This window comes from Harpia harpyja, chromosome 21, assembly GCF_026419915.1.
Source record: "Harpia harpyja isolate bHarHar1 chromosome 21, bHarHar1 primary haplotype, whole genome shotgun sequence".
Taxonomy (NCBI): domain Eukaryota; kingdom Metazoa; phylum Chordata; class Aves; order Accipitriformes; family Accipitridae; genus Harpia; species Harpia harpyja.
This window is the reverse complement of record NC_068960.1, coordinates 12,817,482-12,837,385: the sequence shown is the minus strand read 5'-3', so window position 1 is coordinate 12,837,385 and position 19,904 is coordinate 12,817,482. Positions and strand designations below refer to the sequence as shown.

General features: G+C 36.3%; 1 protein-coding gene across 6 annotated transcripts in view; it reads left to right on the top strand.

Annotated features, from left to right (window-relative positions):
* The window catches only part of CLEC16A (C-type lectin domain containing 16A), a 93,310-nt gene extending 81,355 nt beyond the window's left edge, over positions 1-11,955 (top strand). Inside the window, exons 22-24 of one of the 6 annotated variants that reach the window (XR_008232820.1) lie at positions 872-1,015; positions 10,281-10,374; positions 11,595-11,826. Coding sequence is in view for 4 of the 6 variants with exons in the window: in XM_052772790.1 (XP_052628750.1) it covers positions 872-1,015; positions 6,877-6,996; positions 11,595-11,929 (599 nt within the window). In the remaining 2 variants the exon portion in view is untranslated. Of the gene's footprint in view, positions 1-871; positions 1,016-6,872; positions 7,082-10,280; positions 10,375-11,594 lie in introns of all 6 variants that reach the window. The other 5 variants (XR_008232819.1, XM_052772790.1, XM_052772792.1 and 2 more) reach the window with 5 other exon arrangements.
* Positions 11,956-19,904: the final 7,949 nt, after the last annotated feature.

The following is a 19,904-nucleotide window of genomic DNA, read 5'->3' as shown; positions in this document are numbered from 1 at the left end:
CGAGGGATTTGAATTCCTTCCTTGCACTTCTTTCCCAAATTGCATACTTCCAGTGGATTTCCCTGTGCTGCAGATCCTCAATACTTTCTAGAATTTCTTCTTGAAAGAGAAAGTGCATGAGTCATTGTATGTGAGGAGGGAAGGAACTAAAATGAAGATTTTTTTTTTTTAATTTTTTTTTAAAGACATGTCAAAGACTGAAGCAGGGGGTTGCAGAGGAAAGAGAAAGGAATGAATGCAGGATTACATTAGGAAAGAAGAAGATGCTACAATGTAAAGAATTTGAGGGAATATTGGATTGAAAGCCAGAAGAAGACTTATTTAAAAAGTGCTGTCAGATACTGTATAGACCTTTCCAGTGTTCATACTGGAAAAAGTTTGACTTGTGAGAAGGTAGATGAAATCCAATGCCAGTATTAGTTTTGATTGATTAAAATTTCCTGAAATTATCTCTGCGATAAAAAGATGTAGTGCAGGCCACCTAGCTGAGAGGTTTTTTGTTCACTTTTGACTTAACCATTTTCCTTACCACCTTAAGGTCTATGACCCATGAATTTACTGAATATATCAAAAACTGAAGAGTTTTGACATGTTTTGACTGTTTGTGCAAGCTCTAAGTTTTAAAATATGTTGAATCCCTTAACCTCTACTTTCTTGTTCGTTGATCATCATTTGTAGCATGTTTGCAGTAAGGTGCATTCAGATTTTCAGGCTTCTGAGCTGAAGGTGGAAGAGAGCGCATCCTCTGGTTTACTACACAAAATTAGCACTTTGATGCAATATTTGCTCTTACCCTTTCTCAATTTGTTCATGTAGGTTAACTCTTTCAAGCTAATAATTAACTCGTAAACTTTACTGTCCTGTTTTGCAGGCTTTGCTGTAGCCCAGTGTATAAATCAGCACAATCCGTCACCACTCTCATCACCATCACCTTCCAGTGGCAGTGGGAGTACAGGACGCTGTGATTCAGTGACTGCAAGCTCAACATCCACTCCTGCTGTACAGAGCCCATCAGGTATTAAATCACAATTTTCAGCCTAGGCGCTAAGGGATGTAGAGCAGTTTATTGTAAAATTAAGTTACTATGTTGTTGGATTAAAAACAGTAGGGCTTTGTGTTTTTAGATAACTTGATCATTCAACTAAACCAGTTAAAGTAAATAGTGGTGCAAATTTTAATGATCTCTTCAGCTTTCTGGAACTCTAATAAATACTTGGCATTTTTCAGCAGTGATTTTAAGTACTGGTGAAATAATGTCCTGCTTGTCTCCTAGTACATACAATTTAAAATGATGGGGTTTTAGGTTTTTTTTTAAACTGAAATACTGCTTTGCATAAATTTGTAATGTAAACTGTTAGCCTTTCACCATGGTGGATAAGTTGATCTCCACATGTAGCATCTTTTTTAAACTGGGTGACATTTGCTTTTGTATTTTTATCTGATACTCATGTTAATTTGTAACAATGGGTCAAATATGAAATATTTGAAAATAGTTGTTTAGAATGCTAATATTATAAAGCTTTTCCAATAACACTTTTCTGGCTAAACACCACCACATTTGAGGAGGCTGTTTCGTTGGTGCAGAAGAAGCTGCCATATAAATAGACCGACAGGTTAACTTTCATAAATGTAGTTACCATGTGTTTGTGTTGGTCAGTATGTTTAGTGGGTATGTTTATACTGGTACTTCTTGTTGCATTAGAATGCCTTCATTCCTTCTTTTTTTGTGTGGTATTTGTAGAGAATCTTGTAATGGTATTTGTTCTGAGTGGAAATTATGTATGAGGTAGAGCCTCAAGCTGGAGGCTAAACGAGAAGTAAATCCTGAAGGGTGCTTTCATGCTAGAACTGACCTACTCTACCTCATTTTGGTTATAAAACAATAGAGGTAACTTGATTCTCAAGACATTTTCAAACAGCCCCCTCATTTTAACAGTCACTTCCAATGTTGATCACTCCTTGAAATGGTTGTTCTGGTTCCCCCTTCTAAGACATACCACTTTGCCTTTATGTGGAAGCCTCATGTAGATCTAAACTTTTTTGCAGTCCTCCAGGAAATGATGCAATCTTTGTTAGGCTTTTAACATTTTGTAGGTTTCACTGAACAGTGTCAGGAGATCAATACACATTATGTCCAAAGTGACTATTCCTGTAAGAAATATTGCTGGAAAGGGTAAGCAAAGGCTGCTATGAAGTTTATGAATAGTATGTAAAGCATTCTAGCACCCAGACTCTAGATTAAAAAGTATCTATTACTGTGAGAGTCTAACATATAGTCAAAATATTCTTGCAATATATGTAATTCCAGAATAAAATTTGGAATATTTTTCTATATGCAACCTATTCAAAACTTTGGAAGGACCTCATTTTATTTTCTCTGTTGGTAAGTGATTGCTGTTATCCAGTCTCTTGATGACCTAGATAATATGTGGTGATTACAGAGAGAAGTGGTATCATTTGCCAAAAGTATCAGTATGGATTGGCACTACAAGAAAACATTTGTTTGAGTACATGTTTCTCCTTAGCAGCATAAAAAGGCTCATCTACAATATCCTTTGCTGCGTTTGAATCCTCTGTGATCAGGAAGTGAAATGCAAGTACAATTTCTTGGCAGGAGTGGCTAAGAGAAAACTGTGGTAAAGGAAAATAAAAAATCTGAATTATTTTTGTTGCTGTAAGCAGCATGCTAGTTTACAGAAATACCAAGCAAGACTATACTACATGTTTAAAACTGAGGTCTTTCAAGTGCATGTAATCTGACTTCTGTGAAAAACTGAGTAGATCCAGAGCACGTAACTCCTTATTTAGCATAAAAAGATAGTGCCGTATTGAAGAATAATCATAGACTGTAGTTAACAAAATTAAAATCTACTTACACGGTATGGTGGCATTTGTATAACATAAAATTCTGTTTATTTTTCCTGCAATTTAAAAAGCGTCATGACAGGAGGCTGCTCGTTGGTTTCAAAAAAGAAAAAGAAGAAATAAAAACCCAAAACCCCCCAAACTCCTCCCTACGTCCACACCCCCCCCCCCAAAAAAAACCACCCACGCAACCAACCACTAAAACAAAAAAAACCAAACCCAACAAACTGAAAAACAGATGAAAGGTTTTTTTAAACGCCTGGTTTTAGTCTGCAGTTTACCAGTTAGGTTGCATGAACTGTCTACACTTAGTATGACCTTCATTGTGGCTTAATCATAAAGTATGTTCAAAATGCCACTTGTCATGCAGGAAGAGTCTTTGGGTGGGTGTTGGTTTTTTGTACAGATCTAGGCACACTGATGTAGATGCTTTAGCAAATCTAGTTGTGAGGATACAATTCTGTGCCCTACGACTGTGAGCATGGCAACCTTCAGCAAAGTCAGTGGAAATGAATGTGAGAATCTGTGTCAGCTACTTCAGTCCCAAGTCAGCAGCTTGCATTAACCTGCTTCAGGGATGACTTTTGAGTTCAAGTCCTGGATTTTGTTCTGCTAACTACTCAGAGAGCAGTAACAAAGAAGAGGACAGTGACTGTATGTGCATGAGCAGGTAATTCAGTGCAATAGGACAATCAACAGTTGATACTGAGGTGCATGCATCTAATCTGCATGTGGCTTAGGTATTTTGCTGTGGACCATATTTACTCTGACCTTTAGGACCAAACATCCCTGCCATGTATGTGATTGTCTGAAGGACCAATTATTAGTTCAGAAGTATGTTGCTATTAATATTTGAAGTGTGTTTGGTGCATAGTTGCAGCATATCTTATAGTTTGGTTTCCTTGTGAAAGAATCTCATTAATGCACCAAAACTGTTCCTAAAATCAGACTAAAGCAGTAAGTGTGCATAATTCTTCAAAGCTGCTCTATTGGTCTGAACCAAACTGCTAATGTAGTTGCAGCCAATAATGAACAAGTAATGTTTTAAATAGTTACAGCTGAGTTGCTGATGGTGTCTAAAGGTGCTTAGTATAGACTAGAGAGGATTCTGAAATCCCTGGAGCTGGGTCTTTGGGGAGTGGGGTTGTGGGGAGGGTTTTTTCCAACCCAGGGAGCTTTGACACTTTTTTGCTAATCTTCAGTGTTGGATCAATACTGTTGTCTATTCCTGGGAACAAGTTTCTGCATTAACTGATTTGACCATTTACTGCAAGTTTGTAATGAATGTTCTCATGAATGTTCTCCCTTTTATAGTATTTATATGTAACTGTGATCTATACTGGAGACTGTTGCCAGGAGCATGATGATGAAAGAGGTTTTCTGTTTGGTATGTCCAGATAGCTGTTCTGTAGGCTTCTGCATGAACAGAAGTAGACTGCTGAAATAAGTGATAGTGTCTTGACCACTGTCTGTGTTATATCAGGTCTCACTGACCACTCAGCTAAGTTACAGAAATAATTGTTGGTATTCACCAACTTCAATGTAAAACAATGTGATTTTCCCCTAACCTCTTGAGGACAATTGAAACTAAACTGCCTTACTCTGCTGTGAAGCAGAAGAGGAGGCTTGCATGATGTGAAGTGGCTCCTTCAAGGAGGAAGTAACAAGTAGCTGATGAACAGCAAGCAGTTACCAAGATCTGTTTTATGCCCCAAGGTAGCACTTGAATGCTGCCACCATCTGTCACATTTGAATCTCCCTTCTCATTTCCCGTTCAATTTTGAACACGCTCACACGAGCACGCATACGTGCTCTCTGTCCCTCCCTCCTTCCTTGCTCCCCTCTTTGTTCTGGCAACTGCTCAGGTTGTTGCCCGTGAAGAACATGCTAGGTTGCTCAGGAACTTCAGTCAAGAAGGCCAGACAAGATAAAGGGGAGATGTGTACGCGGACTTCAGCTACCTCAACTACTTTCCTTAAGAGCAACATCTTAAACCACAACAGTTGTTTCTACTGTAAAGTTGTGATTATAGTGTCCTAAGCTACTGTCTGTTGACAAGTTCAAACTGTTCAGAGTTTGATATATTTGAGATGGTACTTGTAATCTTCACAGAGTTGTTTTAGGAAAGAAGATTTGGAACATACGCACTGACTTTTTTCATAAAACAGTGATAGATGAGAACAAAATAAAGACAAATTACATAATTGTTAGTTGAGAGAAAACTGTTCACAATATAGAGTATATATTAACCATTAAACAGTAAAAGAGCTTTCAAAAATGTATCACAGGAAAAAAATCATTTTAATTTGGTGTTTTGTAAAAATACTTGTTATCACTCCTACCTGCATCAAACAATCACACAGTATCTTAATGTGAGGAGGGAGGTTAACTGAATTTACATGAAATCATGACTGCTGTGCATGTTTCAGTCATTGTAAGAGAAAAATCATTCCATTAACTGCTTTGTCATGAGTAAAATAAACTCTTCCGATTCCTGAGTTTATCAGCTATCCTGCCTAATAATTGTCACAATACTTCCTGGCACAGATACTTTAAAGCCTAGCAGCTCCCCCATTTGCAGTATTTGGGAATTAAGCTTAGTCCTTTACAAGATCTCCATTCCTTAAATTTGAAAAAGCAGAAGTCGTCCCTTAAAGAAAGCAGAATCCCTAGAAAGACAGGAAAAGCAGTATCAGGTTCTGCAAATGCTGCTATCAGGTTGGGTTTTTTATTTGTATTTACGTGATTTTTTTTTTAATGTCCGTTTGAAGTGTTGCTATGCATAAGATAAAAATGTTCTCTTGCTAGGCAGATTTTAATCATCAAGCTTCTGAGCTTAGAATACAGTCTCTTCTTGGCTACGCTTGCTGGAACCATGCACTTCTTTAGAGTGCTTATGTATGCCAAAGATTAAGATAAAGAAGTTCTCTTACTGTAAGTTAGCAGTCTTCCAGAATTATGTATGTGTAATGTCATCTGTGCTGTATTTTATCACTTTTTAAGTTGTCTTAAGCTTTAAAATGCAATTGATTTCAATACTTAAGAAAGTGTTTACATTGGAGCAATGGATATTGAGAACTTCAGAAGGCATTGATCTTCTCTGCCACTTGCTGTATTTCACATTTCTGGCAGATATTGATGGTAAAAGGTCTAAAATAAGTACAAAGAGCTGTCCCTTATTGCAGAGAATATATTGGATTCCAGTCTGTAAAATAAAATTTATATATTCCAAGGAAGGGATGATTATCAAGCATGGAGAGCCTGTAAGAGCAGTGCCTGCCGTCTTACTGAAACCATCCCTGTCTCTCCCCTCTATAATCAGTAATGTAAATGTGATTTGATCTCTTCTGTTCTGTGATGCTAGTAATTTTCTAACTAGGTGAGGAAGTACTTTTGTTCCTAGAAAGTTTCTTTTCTAGAAACTTTCTGTGCACCAAGCATCATCATCTGAACTGCTGCTATCTTTTAAAACACTCTGGCTTTATTATAAACCAAATCTAATACTTCAGTTTCATATCATAGAATAGTAGGGCTGAATGGTCTGAAGTATTATCACCTGCCCAGTAGTGCCCCTCTTATAATTTATGGCCGGTGGAAATCAGAATAATTCTATGTCACCAGAATTTGTGATAAACAGCTTCTCTCAAGATTTCTAAAGCATGTGAGTAGATTGTGATGCAAATAAATGCCTTCCAGTCCCTCCTCAGTGTAAATGCTATTGGTATTGCCAGACATAGCCCAAACTGTATTATGAACATTTCCAGATAGGTAAGCAAAAAATTAAATTCAGTTAAACTTGCTTATTTCCAGCTTCAGAAGTATTTCCCAAACTTATAAGACTCTTGGTGTGGTGTCAAATTGTATTCAAGATACCAGCAGTTATGGATGTGTCCTTGTCAGTTATTCTTGTTGCTACTCTAACATTTATCCTTTGTCTTCATTCCAGTTTCCCTTCCTTGTTTCATTGTTAAAGCCTTCGTATGATATATCGCTGTGTTTTCCTCTAGTAAGGTCTGGCAGGAAAGGACGTCGGCGGGTGTTTAGTCTGTCGGAGGCTGACAGTCACGGTGGACACTGGGTTTAGGTCTTCAAGCAGCAGCTGCAACAGAAACTCGCGCAATATCAATTCAGGCAGGTTCCTGCGTAAGCTTTCAAAAGCCCGTAACAGTTAATAGAACATATTTGGTTTCCCTGCTGTGACAGCAATGACAGTGAGGTAGGAAACTGAAGAAAGCATCCTAAATATTTGTCTCTACTGTTTTGGGGGGAGAATTGTAAAGCAATAATTAGCTGTTTCTGAAAGCCTTATCTGCAGTTTCTCCCATGTTTTTTGGCTCTCTTGCCAAATATGGAAATTCTGCTATCAAGCCTCCAGCTTCAAAGCAGCTATGTCTTCATTTGCACAGGGGCAGCCATGGCAGTAGTGGAATTTAGTAAGCACAGGCTCTGAATGGACAGTAATGCAGGTACTTGGCTAGCAGCAAGAAATCTATTTGTAACTTGGGTAAAATGGACAAGCATTCAGCATAAGACTGTCCTTGGACTGTGATGGCACAAGCTTAATATTTCCATGATTATCAAACTCAGGCAGATGGTTTTATGGACTGTTTAATTGCCTGAGGAGCTGAGGAAGGGAAGCAGATGCAAAAAAGATGGAAATACACTTCAGACTATCTTTGTATTTCTATAACCTGTTTTAACTTGTACCTAATTAATTTCTTTTTTTTTTTTTTTTTACTATCATGGCATGAAGATATTTTACTCTGTAATATTATATAAACAGCCTTTTTCATCTTTATAGATTTACTTTGCGTCTTTTCACTTAATGTCCTGTTATTTATATTTTTATTATGCTTTCATAGTATGTTGCTGTAAAGCTTAGGACACTTCTCTGTAGATGATATTCATTCTTTCCTTTTCCTGTTCTTTTCTGTCTTTTTTCACTAATAATCATCCTTAACACAAGTTAATACAACAGAAGTTGAGTGATTTGGTTTGGATTTTTTTGCTGTAATGATAATCTTGGTAGCGTTATAGAAATGCTGAAAAACATCTAAGGTTGCTGAAGCCACTGCAGCCAGAGCGCGCTAATAATACCCAAAAACTTGCAAAATGACACCCTGTCTTCAAACCTTGTTTGGTACTTAAATTTGGGGGTATGTGGGGGTTGTTTCTTAGAACTAAATGTTGACATCGCAACTGTTTTAAGAAACCGACTTCCCTCTCCCTGGTTTTGTTGCAGAACTGGCTTATATTTTTTGCCAGAACACTCTTGCTTAAATACATGGAGGCTGGGGAGAGGTAAATAGAAATGCTGTTTTCCCATATTAGATGCTAAGTTTTTGATATTTAAGAGTAGAGCACATCTTAGTGACTGGTGATTTTATTCAGGTAAAAATTACAATTATTTTTGCTCTTCCTATCCAAAAGTCAAACTGGAAGCAAGTGTTGGGAGTTTGGGGTTTTTTTGAAAGCCAGTTAGTATTTTTGTGTGCAATATAGACAGAAGTTCCAGATAATGGGTAGAGAACTTAATCTCGAAACATACTGGGTGCCTAGAAACTCTTTTGAATCAAGAGCTTGGTAGCTATCTGGATTTTGGAGACAGACATTCTTGTAATAATCCCTTCTTGAGCTTTTTTTTTTCAGCTAGAGTGCATCTTTGCCAATTGTTTTTTCCAGTTTCAGAGACTTTAAGAATTCAGATCATACATAAATATATATTTATGTACTTGGATCCTTCTGTGAATTGAGTATGACTTCAAAAGGCTTTGAAATTTTGAGCCTCAAAGGTTTTCTCATTAGTAATTATCATCCTGAAGCCAACTGTTCAATTAACTGGGAGGTGTTATATGTGAAAATTTTTTCATCAAGTGGGTGGTCTGATTTTTCACTATAATGCCTCTTATATACCAAATTTTCATTCCAAGATGCTGGATCTCTTTATTCTATTTTCTATTTAGTTATCTCCATCTGTAGTCTAGGATTGTTTTCCTCTATGCTTGTATCCAAAAGATATGGGAGATTGTCATGCTTAAAAACTTACCTAGCACAAGATTACAGTTGAAGTTTCAAGCTAATTATACACCTCAAGTAGCCTATGGATTTGTGAGCTCGGTCACAAAGATGTAAGTACCGCTTTCACAGCTGTAGTTTAATAGCTGTGACTGAAGAGTAAGATTTTTAGTTAAGTATTAGTCCAGAAGGGATAATATATTGCAAAACAGTAGTGAGAGCTGTTGACCTTGTGTAGACAATGTTAAAAATTCTCCCTCCACCGCTACTTTGTGTACTGGTATTTGCTTTCTGCCCCTGCAGGGACTAGTTGCAGTTTGCAAATACCTAGTCATTTTGGCAGTAATGCCGTGCTGGGTTACAGAAGCCTGTCACTGCTACCCTTAAATACAGTAACAGAGTAACAGAAGTGAAGCTCTGACAGTGACTACTGAAATATTTAAAGTAGAGGAGACAGACTTACTTCTATCAATAGTAAATAAAAGCAGGAGGGAAGCATAGAAGAGCTCTAGTTTTGTATTCTTTATAAATACTGCAGCTAAAATATTGGACAGAGTATGTTCTGCTTACATTTTTTTATATTTTTATCTTTCTGAATGTTTTTTCAGACTTTTGGATAGAAAATTTGGACTTGGTGATTCCAGATAGTACTTTTGTTTCTTTGTTTGTTTGGTTTTTTTTAATGGAGACTTTTTTCAAATACTTTCTTTTTCTTTGGTGTTAAGGGAGTCACTTTAACATTAATTTAGATCCTACTTGGAAGTATTTGGGGGCAATAGACCATAACAAAAGAATATGTATATCTATCATGATTTCAGTAAATGAAAGTATTGAGAAAATATATTAATATTTTGTTGGGAGAGGGGGAGGAATGATTTAAGAAATGAACTGCGGAATCAGAAGTGAAATAGCAGAACTGCAATAGAAATGTACTGGATATAACATTCCTGAGCAGAATGCCATTGATTGATAATACTTTATTTACCAGAATGTCTCAGGTTTCTGAATCCTGAATTTTGGTGAATATTTGTACTATAATTAAGATAAAAAACAATCTTGGCAAAGAAAGTTTAATATTCTTTTAAGATTTTATAAATTCAGAAAGTAAAATCACCGCAAAAAGACACAGTTTTGTGCATATGGAAATGTTAGTATTTATCTTGGAATTCAGAGAAATGAGGCTTTATTTCAATGTTTTTAGCTGTTCATTTTCCATGCAAGTCTTGCATCACTTCCTCTGTTATCAATCGTTACATTCTCACTAAAGCTTCTTGACAGCTAAAAAGAAGAATCTGCAGAGTTACTTTGAATCTGTCCTTATTTTTCAAAAATAACCAGTGATGTCCCTTTTATTTAAAAGGAGACTTTTTTACAATCTACAAATTTTGTTTTTATTAAAGTGAGAAGCTTTAGCCACCAATTCAGCAAAAAGTAAAATTGAGTGGTTTTCTGAAGTGAGAATACACCATTGTTTGGGGTTACCTTACCAGAAAGGTAAAAAAAAAACCCCAATAATCTTATTGTTATCCCACTGATACCTTACTCATATCCATTCCATTCTCAACTTTGTTTTTCTTTTATGCCTTATGTTCATGCTTTCTGTTCTTTTACAGGATTAATTGGAATCATATTGAAATTGAAATATTTCTAAGGACACTGTGTATTAAAAACAGAACTTAATTCTTAGCTTCTGTATTCACTACATTGCCTTGTAGACTTTTCTGCAGGTGCCTGTACACTTGAACACATGCTGTTTCTTACAAGAGTTCTCAAAATGGTCTGTCTTGAAGCTGGATACCCGCTACTTTAATGGCATTCTATTACTCTAGTCTGAAAAGAAAAAAAACCCTGACTTTTCTGGGCATACTTGCTCATATAAGGCTGTATCGCCTCATCCCCTCCATTCACTATCCACCTGAGCCAAATGAGCATTTTACTTGATAGGTAGCTAGGATTTTAAGGGGCAAAAGGATGGTACAAATAGCTGTTAATGTAGTTAGGTTTGGATTTTTTTATTTTGTGGGAAGGTGTAGTAGCATATCAGTTTTCTGTGGTATATAATACTTAGTCCCAATTTTATCTGTGTTGTATGCTCCATGCTTAGCAGCACAAAAAAATCATAACACAAGCCTGTATAAAAACAGGCCTATTTTGCAGCACCTTTCAGTTACAGTAAGCACATTATTCTCCTTCCTGTTCTTCCATAGTTCTGCCTTCTGAGGTTGAGGTGTCACTTAAATGTGAATCTAGAGAATGAAATGAGAGAATGACTTCCCAATTTTTGTGAGAAACAAGCCACCTCTTGGCAAAAACTACTTATACAGGGGTTCTTTTTATTATTTCTAAAGAGCTTCCTGGTATGGGGTGGCTATTCATTTTCGTCTATACTAAATACTGGAGAGGCTTTCTTATTCTTCCCCTCAGTTTCCTCTCTCTAGGAATATTTCTGATATTGCTGCATATTCTAATACTTAAATGTATAAAATTTTCTGGTTCCTAATTTTAACAGATTTCTGCTGGCATCTTATGTTATGCCTTCATAATATTTTGTTTTATTTCTAATTACTAAAAAGTGAATGTGTAAGCATAGTGCTTCACAGAACTGCATTTTCCACCCAATTATTCTTAAATATTCATAAATAATAGTATACTGTTAGGCTTAATGTACATACTAAGTTGAATATTGATTGTTTCTTGGTGTTTTCTTTTATTAGATGATGCTTCAGCTCCAGAGCAGCCTCAGATGACCATTTCTGGTCAAATGATGTTGACTGATGAAACTCTTTCAGCTGTCTCAAAGTCTAGCAAGAATGCTGTAAAAAACAGTGACATAGAAACAGCAAACCTGTCTCCTAGCCTGATTCCTGCACAGCAGCCCACAATATCATTAATAACAGATGACAATACAGATGCACTAAGTGTAGAGTCGCTTACACTGGTGCCACCAGTTGATCCACACAGTATTCGAACATTCAGCTACATTCCTCAGTCCTCTTTGCAATCTGAAGTTTGCAAGGTGAAAGAGGTGGAGGAAGAATGTTCTGACTAAAGCCAACCTGCAGACTGTGACAAACAGTGAAACAAATGCAACAAAATTCTTTGTCATTTTTCCTTTGGGAGTGCAGATACTTGTTGAAGCCTGAGAGGCCATCTGGTCCACAAGAAAGAGGCCCACTGATGAAAGAGAATGTGGGCAGCTTTTAGAGTAAACATCAGATGCTCAGCATATTTAAACTGGAGAAGAAAAAAAACCAACTTTTGAATCTGGACTGGTTGTTTCCTAGCAATTTCTGTTATACAAGAACATGAAAGTATTTCAGAGCACCTACTTTCTTTCTATTATAGAGTTCCAGCTGCAGGAACCAAGTTAATTGTAGAAGGTCTACAGTATTATGGCAAAGCAAAGAAATTTTTGGATACCTGGCTTCAGGATATTGTATTGTTACTTTTCTGAAGCTGGAGACATACCATTCATCAGAAAAAATTATATACTGTAGTATAGAGATAACATTTCCATTTGAGACATGGTGTGTTTTTCAGTTTGTTTTTTCTTTTTTTAAATCCTGATCTCATTCATCTTTTAGAGGTCTGCATGATACCAGCAGGCTTGGCCACTTTCAGTGTTGTCTTCGTAGGGCTCCAGACTTCAATATTGTGTTTTCCGTGTGTAATATTTATTTCAAGGTTTGATTCAAAGCAAGATATATATCAAACAATTCTTTAAAAGGTAAAAGCCTGAAATTCAATGATAAATGCTTATTCAAATTAACATAAGGGATTTTTGAGACTACTTTAGTCTTTGCTTAACCAGCTACAGAGGAAAGTGAAATATTTTAAGATATTGCTATAGCTTGTTTGTTCGCTTCTGACAGTCAAATTGCTACATCTCTGAAGAATGATGATATCCTTTCTACTGAAGGACAACTTCTAGAAGCAGACAGAAGCAGTTTAAGGAAGTTTTTTAAATTTTTCATCTTCATGTAGGAAGAAGGTCACCACATCTAACTGATAATTCCTTTGCAACTCTGAAACTCAAAAGGAAAGGTATTGTGTAGTTTTTTCCTATCTGGGGTAGTATCACAGTTAAACAACATTGCTACATAAAAGTGATTATGTTTGAAGAAGTTATTATGTTAAGAGTTTATGCTTGCCTTACTTTGCTTCCTAGATCCTGATACCAAGTTGACAGAAAGTACTGGAAAAGTGTTGATTAAAGTTTGGAATGTTCTTTGCTGATTTGATATGTAATTTAACATGAATGGAATTCAAGATTTCTCATCAAATTCCATGTGTGTTAATTTGAATTAATAGTAAAATGAGCAGATTGTCATTATTGGTCTGCTCATAACATTGAGTGCTTTCTGACTCAAAGATTGAAGACTCCTATTTACTTTACTTGGTATTGTGATTTCAGTCATCAATGCAATCTGTTTCCTCATTCTGTCTCTGCTAACATTGATTTCATATCAAGTAGGTGAACCTGAAAAGTTTTTACCTACTTCCCAGTCTCTTACTGTACCTATTCCTGGCTGTCAGATGGAACACTTGAAGTGATTTTATTTTAAATGTTGTGTTTATGTATGAGATTTGACTAATCCACAAGTATAACTTTGCTTGCTTTTTCCATCTTTTCCTTCACGTAATAACTTAATCTTTGTAAAACTTGTATACAAGGTGTCTGCTATTGAATGCCAGCGATTTTTTTTTCTTCCCTTATTAGCTTTTGCATGCAGTTTTGTTGATTTCTAGTTTCCTGTGACTTCTACTTTGTCTCAAATTGAATTAACCAATATTCTGACCATTCCAGAGTGGCCCAAACTCTAAATAAATTCTGAGAGTTAGGTGTCCTCAGCACTGCTATGGATACCGGATGAGAATTTGGCATTGCTGGAGTAAGAGCCTACTTTTTTTTTTGGTCATATGCTTAGGGTGAGTTTACACTGCAGTCACTATTGCAGCTAATGTACATGTACTTGAACAAGCCTAGACATCAGTAGCAATTTGGGCACAAGGACCACATAAATTTTTATTAGCTGAACTGATTGCAGTCTAGACTTCCTCTAGTATGTTGCAGCATAACACTGTAGCCCCAGTAATATTCTGAAGATCATTATAAAAAATGATGCCTTACTTAATTTGGAAGCATTTTATGTTAGTTGTTAACCTTAACTCTTGACCTAGATTACACAAAATGCCACTGTGCAGGCTGAATTCCCTTAAACAGAATTAATTTTAAACAGGAAAACCTTGATCTTTATCTAATTTCAAATTCAGTTCTAGCAAGATTAGGACCATGCACAAGGAGTCTTTTCAATGGGTATGCATAATCTCACCCTTGAGCTGTACTACCCAAGAAATGGGACAAAAGGAAAGAAAGCTGACATTGTGCTTTTCATTGTTTTTGAGTGGCTTTTAAATCTCATGACCAGTTGTCTACTGAGAGCTTCACAGGAAATGACTGAGATACTATTATTAGGAGACCCAGTCTTCTATTTTCCTGTCTAGTCCGCTGCTGGTAGAGCCTTGCTGGTCAAGGTGTGGTAAGGTGCGATGTCTTTCAGCAGTTCTGTCAAAAGCTCTCTGTAAAGATAGAATTACACTAGGAAAGCTCTGACTGCACCAGCTCTACCAATGTTGTGGTGTTATATAAATGGTACAACTGGTACAGACCAACCTAAATTTCTGAATGGTTATGCCACAGAAGCAATTGATTTTTTACTTGTTTGCTTCAAATATTAAGGCATATCTGTATGCAATTTGACTGTGCTACATGCTGCATTAGGAGACTTCAGAATGTAAAAGCTTTGGAGATGCTGAAATAATCTGTCATCAGTAATCTTTTATCTCTGCAAGTACAGTGTTACTCATCTACAATTCCTTGAAGAGTATCATATCTATCTCTCCCTTATCAGAAAAACTCAAGGGCTGTTTCCTTATCCCCCTTTCACTGTAAAAAGGAAACTCAACCAAGAAAGCATTAGCACATCAGCCACAAATGTAATTTTTTTTCTAAACAAAAGTTGATTTGAGTCAGTGTAACACCACTCTTTTTAACCAAATCCAAATAACAAGTTGCAAATGAGAGCAGCAGCTAATGCCAAAATTTTGGAGAGATGCTAAATTCTCAGTGTTTGTAGAGGCTATGCCTATCTTCAGCCAGATTCTGTTAAAATAAAACAGTTCTATAATTCCCTTGCTTTTGAGAAGAGAAGCCAAAGAAGTCAAGACATACTGAATGTTACTTTGCTATTTTATGGTCTGTGTGTCTCATTTTATCAAATTTTACTAATATATTACGTGTTTAACAGAACTTTGTGTTCCCTTCACTGTTAGGTCTCACTGCCTTTTGCTGGTCCCCTTTGCTTTTCTGTCATCCAGTGTACAGCAATGAACAAGACTCAAGCTTGTAATTTGTGAAGAGAGTAATGGCAGCATACTCTTGGTAATTTGGTAAAGAAGGGGAGGGAGGAAGCATTAGTACCCAATTCTAATGTCTGCTTCAACATGGAAGTAATGCTTGCAGTGTAAAACTTGTGTGCAAAAATTAATTGTTTTGCAGAAATTCTTTGATATGGAAAGAAACCAAAGGTTAAGCTTCCTGCACTTCATTTTACAAGCTGTGTGGATTAAACCAAATTCATTAGAAATGTGGTCACATATATTAATTCTAAAAGCTGTATTTTGTGTGTGAAGTCATGAATTACATACAATATAAGGACTGAGCTCGTTTGTATTCTCCACTGCTAATTTATGATAAACTAAAATTCTGACTTCTCTTCCTTAAATTAAGATGAGCCTAAAAAAAAGAGTTATAAAATTACACCTGTTAAAGAAACTCCTCAACGTTCTTTGCTTTACAACACAGTTGGAATTTTCCTTGAAGTCGCTTGGTGAGGAAAAATTGGGAGTATTTTCCAGAATTCATTTATTCTTTTGCAATATTGTTGCTAAAGGACAGGTATGTGACATTTAAAAACTCTTCTTCCATATCCAGAATTTAAGACTCAAATCCAGTTCAGTATTCAGAGTTTAAGTCAATGTCCAATGATTCATATGAACCCTTTGCCCAGTAGAGACAGAATACAGGGGGAAATAATATTCCTTTGTGGATTTGAAGTATTCTTGTATGTAGAATTTTAAAACTGATGGTTAAAATAGTTTATAGCAAAATCAGCAATCTTTAGGATTGAAATTACTGTGATTTTTTTTTTTTTTTCTAACTGAGGAGCAAGACATGAGTGACTATAATTTCCATACTTACTGCAAGTGGCCTGGGATGATTACTTTAAGCCATCTGGGAATTCGATAATTGCCCTGCAATTGAGTGTCATTTTTACTAGTAGTGAATTAAACTTAAAACTGTATGCTTGAAGACATAGGTAAGCTGTGAGACAAGCAGATCAAACTCTATGTAAAGTATGAAGCCACTTCTTAAAAGTGAACACTTTAATCACATGGTGCTGTCGGTGCTCTAGTGTAATCCGTCACTCTTTTCGCTGCACATGGTATACGTAAATAACTACAGAATAGCCTAATGAATAGTTTCACTAACCTGCACATAGTACTCTTCAAAAAAAAAAAAAAACCCACCGTGCTAAACATTCTGATATTGTATTTGCTCACCAGCTAAAGTTAAATGGGGAGTTGCTTTTAAAAGAACATTGCACAGGCAGCTGTCATTTAGGAAACTAAGTGTTTTAGTCGTATAGTTGAATCAAAGATTTGTGAGGACACATCAGATGGGGGCATCAGTGAGATGCAGGCATTTTGCCTCAAAGATAATGAGTCTCTTTGATGAGTCTCCTTATTGTCAGGCAACCTAATGTTAGGCATTTAAATATATGTCGAAAATTCTCTTCCAACTGTTACTGTCATTCTTCTTGAAAGAGTTTTTTGGTATGTCACTTTTTAACTATCACTGGCCTACCCTAGGATATCACTAACCGGGGCACTGCACTTCGATTATCTAGAAGTCTTTGGAGTGGTTCTGTGTTCACCTGCTCTGTTGCTCTGACTTTTCCCAACATTTGCAGCACGAATTAGAAACATATAATAACTCTTACTGTCTCCTATTGGCTTATGAAAAGCAGATAGTGATCCAAGCAGAGCTTGCTAAGGTGGGATATTTTTAGGGGGTGGGAGGGGGGAAGTGCTTGGGGGTTTTTTTTCCTGCTGCTCAGGATTTTTTTGAGCAGCAACAGACATGGGAGGTGTAGTTCTGGACTGAGTCTCAAACAGAAGGTTCTTTCATATGGAAACGTATTTTTATATTATATTTGTACAGAATTTTCCCTATTTTGATCTCCCCAAATTTTTAGATTTGCTCATTGCTCAGATTTTATTTCTTTTGCCAGGTGTTATAAAATATGTATTTTATGTTTATTAATGTATTATAAATGTAAAGCTAAATTTTGCTTGTCTAATAAATGTGCACTGTGGTGGTATCTGTTTTATTGTTTTGCTAACTTGAATTCATTGGTTCTTAATACAAAAAGGAAAAACTTGAGTCATTGTTGTGACTGTCTTGTTAGCATAAATAAATGTGTGGAGTGCATTTATTTAAAAAAAAAAAACAACTAAAAAGGGCTTAAGAAGCAGGTAATGACTAAGAATACTTGTTGATGACAAAAGTTAGAGTTAAATAAGGTTCAGACTAGTATATGGTGTTCCCAGGATTCTTTTAAGATCGTAATCTTAAGATACATGAGATTTTTTTTTCATCTGTTGTCCATTACTTTTGGTTTTGGGTACTCATACTGCAGTGAGTTTAAGACATAGTAATTGCAATCTGATAAGTATGTATGAGGAGATGAGAAGGTCTGAGGCTTGTGTTTGGGGGTATTTAAGGACTAACTGTGGCAAAAATACTTACAATGAACACAAAGATAATTTTGCAAAGGATTGAGGATAGATTCAAGTGTGTGAATTTATAGACTATTAGAATTTCTAGGAGCTTCGTTTTGCCCAGGGATAGCACTGAATAATACATTGTTACAACTCTAGGGGACCTGCTGGAAGCATTTTAAACTTTAGGGGATAACTTCAGGCATCTCCACTTGTGAATAGGTATGTTGATATTTTTGTTGCAAACTTTTTACTTCATTTTAAGCCATTTTGTAAGTTGATTGTTTTAAGTGCAGAGGGGGAAATGTATTTTTCTAGAAGAATGAATGTACCTGGGATTTAAACACTATATAAAGCATTTAATGAACATGAAGGACTGTCCTCCTATGAAATATATGTCAATAAAGTTGTGTCTGAAATGTACTTCATTTGAAAAAAAAGAAAAAAAGAAAAAAAAAAAAGGTCCTGAACATGCACTTACATTTACATGGAAAAAAGCCCAAACACAGGTGAATTGAATTCTGAAATGTATTTCTACAGGCAATAAGTATTATTTAATGTAAGTTATGTTAGACATTTGGAGTAAATGTGACAATATCTTATGTTAATTAAAGAAAAATGTAAATAAGTGTCTGGGAAGGGAGTGAAATTAGGAAATATTGGTGTATGTTTCTGAAATCCAGATTTCTATAGCTGAGTCTGTATTTGCTGGCATTAATCATGTGTTATGGCTATTGAAAACCTGGACAAGAATGAACAGTAGACCTTTCTTTGTAAATGGAACTTGGCAATAAAAATGGTGTTACTAAGAAAACTTCCTTCCCTTTCATGTTCTGTTGCTGGATTTGATGCACAAGGACATTCAATAACAGTGAAATGCAAAATTTGCAGAAGCTTGCTTTTGTTAAGAAGAATGGTGTGCATATGTGAATGTCAGGTGTTCTAATCTTTAAGTAGAAACCTGAAATAGCCAAGGTATTTTTGCATTGTGTATGCAGGAAAGACATAGCATGAGAGAGCGAGCATAAAAGAAGCCTGTAGAGTTGATGGAAAGTAGGTGAGACCAAGGGTTGAGAGTGGCTGGGTAACATTTAAAATGTCTGTGAACCACTTTGAAAGTGCCTGTCATGTGTGATTTCTTCCCCAAAATATATCCTTGCACCCTCTGACTCTTTCTCTGGTGCATGTTGCCAGTTCAGTATATGGATTAAATCCAACCAAGTTATTAGTTGGATTCTTGTTAATTAGCCTCTCCATCTATAGGAATTAATTACAGTCAATATACATTCCTTGTGAAATGTTATTTCTCAAACTAGGCATTGCTCCAGAAGCTTTCTTAGGAAGAAGTTAAATCACATTGTACCGTGAAATAAGCAAGCTAGGTATCGTAGGTAGGAGACAATACTGTGATTTACTATAAGATGCAAATATTAAAACATGGTGTATTGGGGAAAATGAGCTTAAATCTGCTCCTGGCAGTTGGACTTTCTACATCATGCCAGTAATGCTGCTTTAAGGATAACAATTTTATAATTCATGGCCAGGAAGTTCCCTTCTCTTTGAAACTGTTTTGAGGTTCCTTGTCCTGGTTTCAGCTGGAGTAGAGTTAATTTTCTTCCTAGCAGCTGGTATAATGTTGTGTTTTGGATTTAGTATGAGAATAATGTTGATAACACACCAATGTTTTTAGTTGTTGCTAACTAGTGTTTAGACTAAGTCAAGGATTTTTCAGCTTCTGATGCCCAGCCAGCAAGAAGGCTGGAGGGGCACAAGAAGTTGGGAGGGGACACAGCCAGGACAGCTGACCCAAACTGGCCAAAGGGATATTCCATACCATGTGACGTCATGCCCAGTATATAAACTGGGGGGAGTTAGCTGGGGGGGCCAATTGCTGCCTGGGGACTGTCTGGGCATCGGTCAGTGAGTGGTGAAAAATCGCATTGTGCATCACTTGTCTGTCTTGGGTTATATTTCACTCTTTTTGTTATCTTCCTTTTCATTACTATTATTATAGATTATTTTTTTATTTCAGTTATTAAACTGTTCTTATCTCAACCCACAAGTTTTACTTGTTTTCGATTCTCTTTCCCATCCCACTGTGGGGGCGAGGAGTGAGTGAGTAAGCAGCTGCGTGGTGCTTCGTTACTGGTTGGGGTTAAACCATGACAGTCCTGTATCCT